Here is a 13,794-nt window from a genome sequence, read left to right as displayed (position 1 = left end):
GGGACTGGCGTGTGGCCTGTCACTGCACACGCAGCACGGTCCCGCACCCACAGCCATGTGTGTGGACTAAATGTGATCACGCAACAGGAAAAACCCGACGTGGTGGCCCTGCAGACGGGCTCCCCCAGGTCAGTGCCAAGGAAGGATGAAGGGACGGCATTCCTGTCCGCTTTTACCTCAGGTTACCCGATGCGGGGCCAACACTGGATTCCACCACCGTGTCACATCCAAGAGGATCGTACTCCCGGGTCCTCAAGCGGTGTCGGTCCCTGTGGGCCTACAGGCAAACAGAAAGAACCGGTAGAGTCCCTGCACACAGCACGCCTTTCCCAGGCTGCCCTGCGGGGCCTGTGTTGTATTCTTTTTCTGCCTTTTGGGAGCAGAGCACTCTTTCGAGTTGATCTGACTGTGCAGGACCAGGCCCAGTGCCTGTGGGGACTGTGGGGACCACTCCTCCACGTCCCGCCACCACGTGCTCAGGCCTCTGTCATGGCTCCCAGCTTCCTGGGGGACTTTCCCAGGATGCTGGTGACTCTGCTTTGCTGCTGAGGAATTTACTGCCTGCCCTTGGCAGCAAATGAAAGTGGGTGTTAATTTCTCAGAGTGCTGCCAGCCCCGAGAACGAAACCCGCAGTCTGGTGTCCCGCGCAGCAGGCACGGGTCACAAGGGGAGAGAAGCCAGCAGCCAGGCAGGACATGCCCCCCCACCGCCTGCCCCCACCTCCTGGTGCATCCTCGAAGGGCCTGCAGCCTGGAGGGAGCTAAGTTATGCAGCTGCGGTACCAGGCCCTCCAGCCCGGCTTCCTTCGGGTTCCCACAATGCTATTGAAGTGCTTATTTTCCTCCTGAAGAGACACAAACAGATGCAAACTTCTGTAAACACTTTAGAAATGAATTCAGCGAGTTTGGCCTCTCAGCAGTGCTCAATGGCTGACAGAAAAATGTCTAATTAGTGCAAGTGGAAATAATAGGGCCACTTGGACCCCTTCCATCTCCTCCAAGTCTACTTTCCAAGGAGCTCAAAGGGCCTTTGTCTGGCAGGTCACCCTCTCTCAGGCTTTTGTGTGCCGATCCATTACGAACAGGAGGGGGAATAGATGAGGCCACGCTAGAGACTCGGCGTGTTCACGAGGGGCAGAGTGGGCTTTGCAGCCTGTTCACAGGTGCGGGCGGGCGGGTCCCCTATGGCCCAGAGCCACCCGCACGTGCACAGGACAGGGAGCCTCCATCCGTGTCACCTCAGTAACCACACGCCTCAGAGGGGGTGAAGAGAAGAAAGATATTCTTTAAAATGAGAGGTTTAGCTATTTTCTGCCTTAGGGGTGTTTGGTGTGTGACTATTATTTACTTTTTACTCTGTTGAAAATCCCACTGACTGTAACTTAGGAGACCGTTTTTGTGCGTCGCGGTTTTGTCATACACAACCGTGGGAATGCGTGGATCGACTTTCTCCCCTAATTCTTCCCTGGTTTTCCCTGTCATTTATTCAGCGCCCACGGTGTGCCAGGCGCCGTGCTGAGCATCCAACCCACATCTCCTCCAGGCCTGACAGAGCACAGCACAGCACATCGAAACCGGGGCTCTGTGCCCTGTTGGGGGGGTCACAAAATGGTGCCGCTTCTATGGAAAACAGTATAGCACTCCCTCTGCTACACAATCCAGCAACCCCACCCCGGGACATTTGTCCAAAAGAATTGAAAGTAGGATCTCGAAGAGATATTTGCCGCATTCATCACAATAACCAGGAGCTTCGAGCGGCCCAAATGTCTGTCAGTGGATGAATGGATCCACAAAACGTGGCCCTCACATACAGTGGAGTAATATTCAGCCTCATAAGGAAGGAAATCCTATCCCTGCTACAACACGGATGAACCTGGAGGGCATTATGCTCAGTGAAATAAGCCAGCCACCAAAAAGGCAAATAATTTACAATTTCCTTTATATGAGGTGCCCAGAGTAGTCAAATTCATAAAAACAGAAAGTAAAATGGTGGTTTCCAGGGGCTGGAGAAGGAAAAGGGGGATCTTTAATGGGTTTAGAGTTCATATTTGCTGGATAAAGCAGTTCTGGAGGTCTGATTCAAATAAGATGAATATACTTAACACTACTGAAATGTACGCGTAAAAATGGTGAATATGGTACATTTTATGTTCTGTGTTATGGCCACAATTTAAAAAAGAAGGCAAAAGGTAGAGAACTGAGTTCCTTCCTTACCCTAACCCTTTCAACTTTGTAACTTCAGAAAGTCACATAACCTCTCAGCCTCAGGTTCCCTATCTTACTTGGATTTTTCAGTTACAATGAAATTAAATGAGATAATAGAGAACCTGGCAGTGGTAGAAGCCACCAGTTCTGCAGAAAGTGGCCGAGGCTGCAGACCAGAGATGGGGTTTCTATGCACCCAGCACAGAGAGACCTCCCCCAGAGACCGACTTTGGGAAACAAAGCAGGCAGACATAAAACACCCATTTCTTTTCCATCTTTGAATTTACATTCTATGAATGTGAAATGAATGAATTGTTCTTCTTTAAAACTCATGTTCTTCAGCCCCGGCCCTTGTGGCTCAGTCAGCTGGGCTTCACTCTGCAAACTGAAGGGTTGCCAGTTTGATTTGTGGTCAGGGCACGTGCATAGTTGTGGGTTTGGTCCCCAGTCAGGGCACGTGCAAGAGGCAACCACACATCAATGTTTTTGCCCTCTCTTTCTCCCTTCCTTTCCCCCTCTCTAAAATCAATAAGCATGTCTTTGGGTGAGAACAAATTAAAAAAAAACTTGTGTTCTTCAGATTGGTGAGTTATTTGACACACCCCAATAGAAGTTTTGAGCATTTCAATTTTGTGTTTTTTTTAGTGGGAAGGTACAGAGGCTCACTCAAGGAAACTCATAAAATGGGACATCTTTTACTATGAAGCTATATTACTACAAAGACACATGTGGGACCGAAAAGAGGCTTGTTGCCCAGGGAAGTGCACTAGTGGTATGGTGGGTTGGCGTTCAGTCATCATTCTTGGGTCTTCACTCTGGTGATACCCATAGAAGGGTCCCAACTAAACCCTACTTCCTGTTTCTTTCCATCCTGTCTCTGGGAAATTCTTTCTGTGTTTCTTAGTTCAGATTAATAAGTTCATTTTTTGAAGCCAGTTCAGAAAGCCATGGAGCCAGGTACAGGTGGTTGTTCTTAGCTTAGCTTTGAGCTGGTGGTGGGGTGGGGAGGTGGGGTGAAGGTCAAGTAGCAAAATACGTGACTATATCAGAGGCAGGGCCTTGGGCACAGCAGTTTGCCTCAGGAGGTTGTGGTCTATCAGGCCTGGGAATGATGGGTCCTTGGGTGGGTCTAGTAAATACCACCTCCCTTCACCTCCTGGATCCTGGAGGCAGAAAGAGGGGTTTTTTAACAAAAGACTTAGGCAGACACAAGATTAAATATTACTTCTAGTTCTGGTAAAGGCTAAATTGGAAGATATAACTCTGCATTAGAGCACAGGGGGTCTGCTCACGTGAACCCCAGAATTACGTGGACTTTCCCAGTCAGGCACAGGAATTACTAGGCCAAGCAGGACAGCTCACACAGGGTGGCTTTCCAGTAAGACAGGATGCACAAGAGCAGAGAGGAATCCATTTCCTTCAGTCTGCTTATTCCCAAGAAAAAGAACAGCCCAGGTCCCACTCCCAAACGTGTCAATTGGGTTAGGCAGCCACTTTCCCAGGGTCACAGAGCAGAGACAGGAAATGAGTCGGGAAACAAAGGGGCACTTGTCATGTTTACCTTGTGTCATATGAAAATACAAGGTCTGTTGAGAAGGTGTGCAGCCATGTAATATGAAAAATAGAGACATTTATTGAAGAAGATACAAGAAACATTGCACACAGGACAATGACGACTCAGTCCCCTTCAAAGTAAGCAACTTGGGACCTCACACAGTTCTCCCAGTTGCCATCAGCTACCCCATCATATTTTCCTGAATGTCATCAATGGTCTGAAATCTCTTCCTTTCAAAGGTGAATTTAGTTTGGGGAAAATCCAGAAGTCACAGGGCACCAAATCTGGGCTATAGGTGGATGAATCACCTCAGTGATTTGATGTTTCACCAAAAAACTCTGCAGGAGACATGATGCACAAGCAGGCATATTGTTGTGATGAAGCTGCCAATCACCAATTGCCCATAGCTGCGGCCTTCTGAGTCATTCCAATAGTTCCCGTGGATGAATGTTTGAGCTTAACTCAAAACCTGATGTGGATTTGTTGCTCTACTCACTCAGTCATTTTGAATGTGAAGACCACACAGTACACACACCCACTCAGTGGTGTCTACCACCCCCACTGACTGGTACAGTGAAGTCGTCATTGTTCACACATGTGCGTTCCAGTCCACTCTCCCCGGCTGCCAGGTCACATCCATGTCGCGCAAACTGTTCTCATTATATTAACAACGGCTGGACTTTTTCTGGACAGACCTTGAGTGTGCACTTATCACCTGTACGATCTTAGGAATGGAGGAGGAAATAGAAGGAAAGGACTATTGCTTATCCCACGCTGAACTGGACTTGTCCTTACTTTCTTCCTCAGACTCAGTCACTAATACAGTTTCCTCTCCTGCTCTAGGCTTCGCTGCTGTCCCTGTCAGGTAGACAACACCCGGCAGACTAGGCTTGGTCCCAGGACCGCTGTCTTCTCTGCTGACTGGGCGCCTTGTCTCGCCTGCTCATTGTGTCCCTTCACGACCTCCAGGTGTCCTTGAAGGCCTCCATCCTCGCCCGGGACTACGCCACTGCGGCGGCCATCCTGTTCGTGAGCGACCGGCTCCTGTACGGGCTCGACGCGTCCCGCCAAGTCCTGCAGGTGGCCAAGGGGCTGCACAAGCTGTGGCCCGCCGCGCCAATGGCCCCGCAGCTGGTCATCCGCCAGGCCCGAGTGTCGGTCAACGCAGGTAGGCGCACCCTGCCCCTCCTGCCCGGGGCGCCCCCGCCCGCGGCTCCCGGCCCTGCCAACCGCCGCCCGCCGGGGCCTTCATCCCCAGCACAAAGGGCTGGCATAAAGGGCCTCAGAGCCGGGGCCGCGGAGAACACGGTGAAAGGGTGTGAAAAGTACTAATTGGAGCCTTTGTCTTCTGACAAATCCGTCCCGCTGCTTTCAAACAGGGACTCTGAATGCTGTGCTTCTGCCCAAGAGCCTTTAAAAAGCAGATTAGAGTTCCGCTTTCTCTTGGCTGTCCCGTCTCCTTTTGGCGGGCTCTTGACAGACACTGAGGTAATCCGCCGGCTTCCGTCACTCGCGGCGCCCGCGCTGCACCTGATCTGGCTGGAAACACGCTCCTTCCTCCCGTCACCGCGAGCGCGCGCGGCGGCAGACGGGGCTGCGAGGCTGCGCGCGAACCCCGGGCGCCCGGTGGGGGGCGGGGCGGGGCGAGGAGGGGGCGGGGCCTGCGGCGGCCCACGGAGTCCCCATCCGCAGACTCCGCCCTCCTGAGCCTTGAGGCGGCGGACGCGCGGCCCCCCGGTCTCCTTTCCCAGAGCGAGAGGAGGAAGGCCCTCGTCGGAAGCCTCCGCTCGCAGGAGCAGGACTGGCTCGTTTTCACGAACGGTGTCCGCCGTTGCTGCGGAGCCGATGACTCGGGTCTGTGGGAGGTTAAACGTCGTTCCTTCGTTTCCTCCGACGAGGGATTGGGCCGACTGCGCTCACGGGGCGACTGCGGACTCCAGAGAGAACCGAGGTGTCCGGACGGGGCGGAAATGGGCTTTTCAGACCCGAGCCCATTTCAGACCCGAGCCCATTTGCTCTCTTTTTAATTTTTTTCATTTGTTTTTTGCATTTTTTCCATCACAATCTGTCCCCCATACCTTCTCCCACCTTCGCCCCTCCCCCCTGCAGTCGCCGCACTGTTGTCCGTGTCCGTGGTTCCCCTTTTTTCTCGTTGGGTGTCCCCCCCTCGCCCCCATAGTGGTCAGCCTGCTCCGGATCTGGAGTCTGTCTCTCCGCCGCTCATCGGTGCGGGTGCTCGTTAGCTTCCACATGTGAGTAGGCCTCCGGGTCCTGCCGCACCGTAGCCCACGGAGCCCAGGCGCTTTCCTGTCCTTGCAGCTGGTCCTGAAGTGTGCCCACACCCTACCGCAGGGGTGGAGTTGACCTCAGGAGAAATTCCTTCCTCTAAATGGCCCTGGTCTGGGACATTTTATACTGTTTGGGCCTGAGGGAACGCTGACCACTAACATTCCTTCTGATGGCAGCTGGTGGCAATGACAGAGCCAACGTGGCACCTTTGCTGTGCGTGGTGTGGCTGTGGTGTGACGGGGAAACTGGGGGGCCGGGGCGAGCAGACCCTGCACCACGTGGCCAGACTGAAATGGTGCAAAGACCTGGAGCACGAACTGGCCTGCAGGTCCCAGGGACAGCAAGGAGGCCGCTGTGACCAAGGCGGGTGGACTGAGGGTCCCTGGTGATGAGGCCTGAGAAGTCCCAGGGGACAAGCCACAAGGGGCCTGCAGGCACCAGGGAGGAGGGCTGGATTAGACAACAAACAACTACATTTCCTGCTCACAGAGAGACAGCTGTGCGTGGGTTAAGCCCCTCTTAGTGGTGGGAGAGCCCTGCCTGTGGGCCACGCTCCTGTGCTGAGACGTTTGCTTTCCCTCTCAAGCCACAGTCTCTGCACGTGACTGGCCCCTTCCTATGGATGCTTTGGATTGCCACTTCAGACTTCCCACCTACCACTTCCTGGGACTTCGTCTGTCTTCTCCCTTTTGTAGACTATGAAGTTACAGGTTTTAGATTTCGGAACAGAACGTTTCCAAGAGCGGCCCTGCTCTAGTGTGGCATTGATCTTAAGAGCGTGCCCCATGGGTGGTGTGTAAAGCTGTGCTCAGAGCTGACTGCGTGGTATTTGGCTGCTTCTTTTCAGGAAAACTTCTAAAAGCAGAGTATATCCTCAGCAGTCTGATCAGCAATGATGGAGCAACAGGTAAAGTGTGTTCACACCCTCAGAGCGATCTTCACCCTAGGGGTCTCTAGGGGTCTAGGGTAGGGATCCCATATCACTGAGTGTTAGCCGTTCCCACTCCACCTGCCACCAATAAAGGAAGGGCTTTGTCCAAGTTGCACCCTTCCCTAGCCGCCAGTCTCTCTAATTAAAAACAAACAAAATGCAATGACCAAGGCCTCTTGTGTATCTCCCAGCCTCATTGTAGAGAGGGTTCCCTAATGGACAATAACCACTGAAGCAGGTAACTCCATGGGCCTTGGAAAAATTTGAGGGGACAGAGCATTTGAATGGCTGGGAAAATAAACTTTGCTACCTAAGAACTCTAATAAAAACATTTCAATATTCAATCACACATGGATGGAAGCAAGTGGTAATGGTTGGGTGACAAATCACTTAAGCCTCCCAATATCTTTTCTGAATTTCTGGTCAAGAAATTTCCCAATAAGCTGAATACAATTTCCAGTAGCGTTTAAGTTCAATGTGCTTCGGTATAAGGTCCCCAGCACCTTAAAACCTGCAGACATTTCCGGTGCCTTAAAGCCTGGAAGCAGGTTGGAATACAAATACTGACCACATGCCCCTCATTGTGGCCACCATCACTAACATGCAGTGTGCAAACTTCTCACCTTCTACACCTCGCACACACACAGAGGCACATGTGTGTAAATACATGCACAGGCATGCACGCACTGGAACAAAAAGCTAGAGCAAAAACACAGAGGGTGCCGTGACAGAGAATAACAAGGAGGGAGAGCCAGCGGGGCTGCACCCTGGTGGTCCTGTCCTGCCTGCCCTCCCCATCTTGCCCAAGTCTGTACTGGCTGACATTCACTCACCAGTGAATCTTAGCCCCGCCCTTGTCACAATAAACACCAAGCCACTCACCACTTTCCTAGCCCAAGTCAAGTGGAGCAGCGTGGTGCCTGCCCTGCTCTCTTCAAAAAGGCTCACAATGTGGGTGCTGGACCTGTTCCTACTCTCCTGTGTGTGGTCTGGGTAGATGGGATGAACAGCCCACACACTCAAGGATGCTGGGGCCACGCTGACCGGGATAGCCCGGGAGGCCACATCGCAGACTGAGACCCGAGCAAGCAGGAGTGGTCTGCTCTGGAGCCAAGGGGAAGTGGTCCCAGCAAAGAACATGGCCTCTGTGAAAAGAGACACGAAGGGGCCAGAGTGACAGAGGGAGGAGTTAGTCCCTGGACCTTAATGAGGAGGAGCTGGAACCTCGTGCTATGTTCGAGAGGAGGCTGCTGCTCGAATGTCCACCATGTGTGCTCACAAAGACTTCTGTGAAATGGTTTTATTTCACCACAATATTCCTGCATAAATTCAAGACCAACAATGCATTTCTCTTTCCTTCATTTATCACAGGCAGCTGGCGATACAGAAACAAAAGTGACCGGGTCCTGGTGCAGTCCGTCTGCATGCAGATCCGAGGGCAGATCCTGCAGAAGCTAGGTGTGCCCCGCTTGCCCGCCCGCACCTGCAACGTCCAGCCGCCTCCCTCTGTGTCCTCATGTGAGAGAGGAGGACATTTAGGGCCCTAGGAGTGTGATGAATGCTCATGAAACAGACATTTTCTGTTGAGTTCTGAAACTTACAGTTGTTCCTTGTGAACATTAACATGGGGTTCTCACATTTCTGGTGTCTGACCCTTGGTCCCCTGACGTAGTGACACCATCCCCATTCAATTCTCGAAGGTACTTATGAGTTTTCAAGCAGAGTTTACAGAACTGCAATTACACTTTAAAATGCAGGCACTAAAGTGTTTGAAAACTTAACAGAGGCAGGTAATTGTTATTCTCATAAATACTGGAGGTGACTTTTTTTACACTGACATGCATGACATGTGTGATGCTCAGTGATTCTTACTCTCTCCCTGTCACCCACGTTAAACACACCGGAAAGCAGATTATTGTCTGCCGTCAACTGGACCCAGCCTGGAATTTTCTGGCAGGCACTAATGAATCTCCTTTCTGTAGTTTTCGAGGCATTTTCTGTCATGAGAGCAGACTCTAGCAGTTACCCCCATGCCCCCCTTTTTCCAGGGATGTGGTCCGAAGCAGCAGAGTTAACGTGGGCCTCGATCGCAGGGTACCTGACGCTTCCTCAGCCGGATAAGAAGGTTGGTTGTGAACCTTTCTCTTCTCTTCTGCACACGTTTGTCCTGGGTGGTTATCTCCTGTGGCACAATTCACCTCACTGCCTACAGGTTGCGTTGGTCCTGTTCTGCTGGCTCCACGTGGGCACAGGACTGGGCCTGGGCCACCTGCTCCTGTGCTGCTCTGTTCTCACTCACCCTGGACTCTGGCCTATAGTTAGTATTTCTTTCTTTCTTAAAAAATATATTTTATTAATTATGCTAGTGCAGTTGTCCCATTCCCCCCTTTATTCCCCTCTGCCCTGCACACCCCCTCTCACCTGCATTCTCCCCCTTTAGTTCATGTCCATGGGTCATACATGTAAGTTCTTTGGCTTCTACATTTCCCATACCATTCTTAACCTCCCCCTGTCTATTTTCTACCTACCATTTATGCTACTTAATCTCCGTACCTTTTCTTCCCTCTCCCCTGCCACCCCCCCTTCCCCGCGCTGATATCCTTCCATGTGGTCTCCATTCCTGTGATTCTGTTCCTGTTCTAGTTGCTTGCTTAGTTTGTTTTTGGTTTTGTTTAGACTCAGTTGTTAATAACTGTGAGTTTGTTGTCATTTTACTGTTCATATTTTTTATCTTCTTTTTCTTAGATAAGTCCCTTTAACATTTCATATAATAAGGGCTTGGTGATGATGAATTCCTTTAACTTGACCTTATCTGGGAAGCACTTGATCTGCTCTTGCATTCTAAATGATAGCTTTGCTGGATAGAGTCATCTTGGATGTAGAGTAATATTGCCTTTCATGACTTTGAATACTTCTTTTAAGCCCTTCTTGCCTATAAGATTTCTTTTGAGAAATCAGCTGGCAGTCTTATGGGCACTCCTTAGTAGGTAACTCTCCTTTTCTCTTGCTGCTTTTAAGATTCTCTCCTTATCCTTAATCTTGACTAATGTAATTATGATGTGCTGTGGTGTGTGGTTCCTTGGGTCCAACTCCTTTGGGACTCTCTGAGTGTCCTGGACTTCCTGAAAGTCTATTTCCTTTGCCAGATTGTGGAAGTTCTCCTTCATTATTTGTTCAAACAAGTTTTCAACTTCTTGCTCTTCCTCTTCTCCTTCTGACACCCCTATGATTCAGATGTTGGAATGTTTAAAGATGTCCTGGAGGTTCCTAAGCCTCTCCTCATTTTTTTGAATTCTCATTTCTTCATTCTGTTCCAGATGAATGATTCTTTCTTCCTTCTGGTCCATGCTGTTCATTTGAGTCCCGGTTTCCTTTCTGTCACTGTTGGATCCTTGTACATTTTGCTTTATTTCACTTACCATAGCCTTCATTTTTTCTTCTAATTTGCAACCATATTCAACCAGTTCTGTGAGCATCCTGATTACCAGTGTTTTGAACTGTGCATCTGATAGGTTGGCTATCTCTTCATCGCTTAGTTGTATTTTTTCTGGAGCTTTGATCTGTTCTTTCATTTGGGCCATTTTTTTTTTGTCTCAGCACACCTGTTACATAGTAAAGAGTGGAGCCTTAGGTGTTCACCAGGGCAGCGCAACCCACGTTGCTGCATTGTGACACTGTCTGTGGGGGAGGGGTCTGAGAGGGAACAGTGCCACTTGCTCTGCTCTCTGTCGACTTTCAGTCACTTCACCCACTACCCACAATCAAATTGTGCCTTTCTGGTGCTGACTCCTGGGTGCGTGGGTTTGTGTATGTTCTAAGACCATGTGGGTCTCTCCAACAAACACTCCTGTGAAGCTGGGAGTTTCTCTTGCTGTCGCCTCAACCCCCACAGGTGTTTTCAGGCAGAGGCTTTGAGGCTTTATTTCTCTGCACTGGAGCCCTGGGTTGTAAGGTCTGTCTCGCTCCCCTGTTGTTCCTCCCGGTTTATCTGCATGTGAATGTGGAACCACTTGGTCCACCAGCTGCTGTCTCGCAGGGTCCGCCAGCCATGCCATGTCAGCCCCAGTCGTCCAGCCACCACCTTGCCGCAAGTCCTCTCTGCTCAGCTGCCCAGCTGCACCCCTCCTACCAGTCTGGATGACTGTTTCTTCTTTAACTCTTTCGTTGTTGGACTTCCATACAGTTCAATTTTCTGTCACTTCTGGTTGTTTTTTGTTTTTAAACTTGTTGTTGCCCTCCTTTTGGTTGTGCGAGGAGGCACAGTGTGTCTACCTATGCCTCCACCTTGGCCAGAAGTCCTAGTGTTTCTATTTTGATTCGTAACTATCCACTTACATAGTTATTTCTACTGAGCCAGTTGTTTGCCTGCTTCGTCATGCATTTACCTTTGCATGGCTCCATAGCCCAGCTGACTGCACCCAGGTGCTTCTACATAAAATCTTTTTTTTGAATGAAGTGGGCAAAGACGTCACTTAATCATTTACGTCACATCTTCGTTCAAGAAGTGAAGAAGCAGGATCTGCTTTCCTGCCAGTGTATTCCGTGTCAGTCCGGGCACGTTCTCCCATTCACAGCGGCATCGGGCTGCCACGTCCTCCAAGCTGCCGACAGCCCACCACGTGGAGAGAGCTGGCCGAGCGAGCCCGACTGGAAGGAACTGCATTCTCATGGTGTCCGTGGCCTCAGGGTGGGACAGTGTCCTGTGTCACAAGAGTAGCAGTCACACGAAGTGCCGGTCCATAGGGAGGGCTGATTGCCTTCAGGCCGGAGTACAAGCAGTGACTCACCGTGAATTCCCGTCTGTCTGTCTGTCTGCCTGTCTGCCTGCCTTTCCCTACAGGGCATCTCCACGTCGTTAGGGATTCTGGCAGACCTCTTTGTGTCTATGAGCAAGCAAGAGTATGAGAAGTTTAAAAACAGCCCACGGATGAACTTGGTAACTATCGCTCGCCAAACCGCAGTGCAGATCGTCAGCCTCCCCCTCCGTGCTGGAGTCAGGGAGCACGGTGTCTCCCCTCGTGGGTGACATCCACAATGCTCAGGACAGTTCCAGCGTGTCCTATGGGCTGTGCTGCCCCCGCATCTGGCCCACCCCAGACGTGCGGAGGTCACTCAGTGATGGGGAAGGAGCTTCCAAATGAGCACAGAATTCAATTTCCACACCTGAGCCACCTCGATGACAAAGGAAAGGGTTTTTTTAAGTTTTTAAACATTTTTGAAATTTCATCATCAGCTACTCAAATCAGAGCATCAGGCACTTGTTGAGGGCCCTAGCCCTACTAATAATGATTCCTACTGTTGATACATTGCTTTACAATCCAGAAAGCATGTCTGTGTATATGATCCACATGAAGTCCTTTGGGCAACAGGTGTCACCCCCATTTCAGAGAGAGATAAGTGGAGGTCCAGAGATACTGGGTCAGGTGTGCAGTGTGCAGCCTGTAAGGAAGCCGCCCAGAGCAGAGCCAGGGCCCCTGTCCACCAGGGTCTCTCTCGGCAGGAGGACACTGGCCTGCTCTCCAGCATTGTGCAGAAGCTGAGGTTTTCACATGATCTCCAAGGTGGCCATTTTTGTGAAGTGTCAAGTGACAGTGGTGGTCACACTCAGTGCCAGCAGCATGAGGACACACCCATGCAGCTTGCTGGCAGTGACTGGAACCTTAGCTGCTGCTTTTGCTACCAGACAAACACAGGGGAAAGACTCCATCCTTCATTCACTGAAGCTGTCCGCCAGACCTCCCCGGTCCCACCCATGTGCATCACCCTCACATAGGGTGTTGGGTCCCCTCCCCTCAGCGGAAATCGAGCTCTGGCAGGCTCACCACCTGCACGTCCTTGTATCTAGAAGAGTGCCTGACACCAAGGTGCTCGTGCACGTTTCTAAACTGAATGGAGGGACCTAATTGCTGTGAAACTGTAGATCAAAGGGCTCTCTGCTGAAAACAATTCAAAGACCAGCTGTTAATTGGCTGCAGAATGTACGGGGTTCCCCCAGTGTGGACGGTGCGGATGATGCTGCCAGGGTGCCAGGCTGGCCCTCTCTGGGGTGGGGATGGTGCAGGGGAGGGACAGTCACTCTTCTGTGGCCCAGTTTTCAAGCAATTGAGATGGGTTGGGTGAGGCAGGGCACCCCTGAGACTTGGCTTCATAGCCTGCCTGTTGCTGTGGCCCCCGCTCTCTCCTAGGGCTTGCTGAGGGACGTGGACCACCGCCTGCTGCTGGCCGCTGAAGCCTGCAAGCTAGCGGCTGCCCTCAGTCCCTACACGCCGCTCTTCGTGCTCACGGCCATGGTAAGCAGTGCATGGGAGGGCGTCATGGTCAGATCACAGGGTCAGAGGTCCTGTGCGGAGGTTTCCTGGGCAGAGTGGGGACATCCTGGTGGGACCTCGCTAATTCCCCCAGAGGAGTGGAGACTGTCTGCTCCAGGGCATTGTCCCCAGCACTTCGCAGTCACCAAGGGGCCTTTTCAGAATGCACGGCCCTGGGCTCCCCCCTTGATCCTGTGAATGCAGCGTTCTGGGGTTGGTCCCCAGAGACCATTAGTGTTGAAACACTGCCCAGGTGACTCAAACACACAGGAGGCTTCGGGGCCACCAGTCCATTGTTCTATTACCGAACAAACGATGTGTTTCTCTGCGGCAGCCCTATTTGCATAGAGAAACTTACCACGTCGCACTCATAGACTCCTGTCACTTCATCGCTGACGCAAAACACCGGAGGCTTCAGGAGAGCGTAGTTGCTCCCAGCCCCTCCCACCTGCCAGGCCCTCCTCCTCTGTCACCAAAAACACCTGCATTCACTGTTTGAATGTGTG

At 51.4% G+C, this 13,794-nt stretch overlaps 1 protein-coding gene across 1 annotated transcript in view; it reads left to right on the top strand.

Moving 5' to 3' along the window:
* Positions 1–13,794, top strand: part of ALPK1 (alpha kinase 1) — a 56,408-nt gene that overhangs the window by 29,284 nt on the left and 13,330 nt on the right. Inside the window, 6 exon segments of the mRNA XM_045831825.1 lie at positions 4,730–4,928; positions 6,897–6,956; positions 8,352–8,438; positions 9,029–9,105; positions 11,821–11,916; positions 13,166–13,270. Of these exon segments, the coding sequence (XP_045687781.1) occupies positions 4,730–4,928; positions 6,897–6,956; positions 8,352–8,438; positions 9,029–9,105; positions 11,821–11,916; positions 13,166–13,270 (624 nt within the window).

This window comes from Phyllostomus hastatus, unplaced genomic scaffold (genome assembly GCF_019186645.2).
Source record: "Phyllostomus hastatus isolate PE091 unplaced genomic scaffold, TTU_PhHast_1.1 phas_contig_159, whole genome shotgun sequence".
Lineage (NCBI taxonomy): Eukaryota > Metazoa > Chordata > Mammalia > Chiroptera > Phyllostomidae > Phyllostomus > Phyllostomus hastatus.
This window is presented reverse-complemented; position numbering and strand designations above follow the sequence as displayed.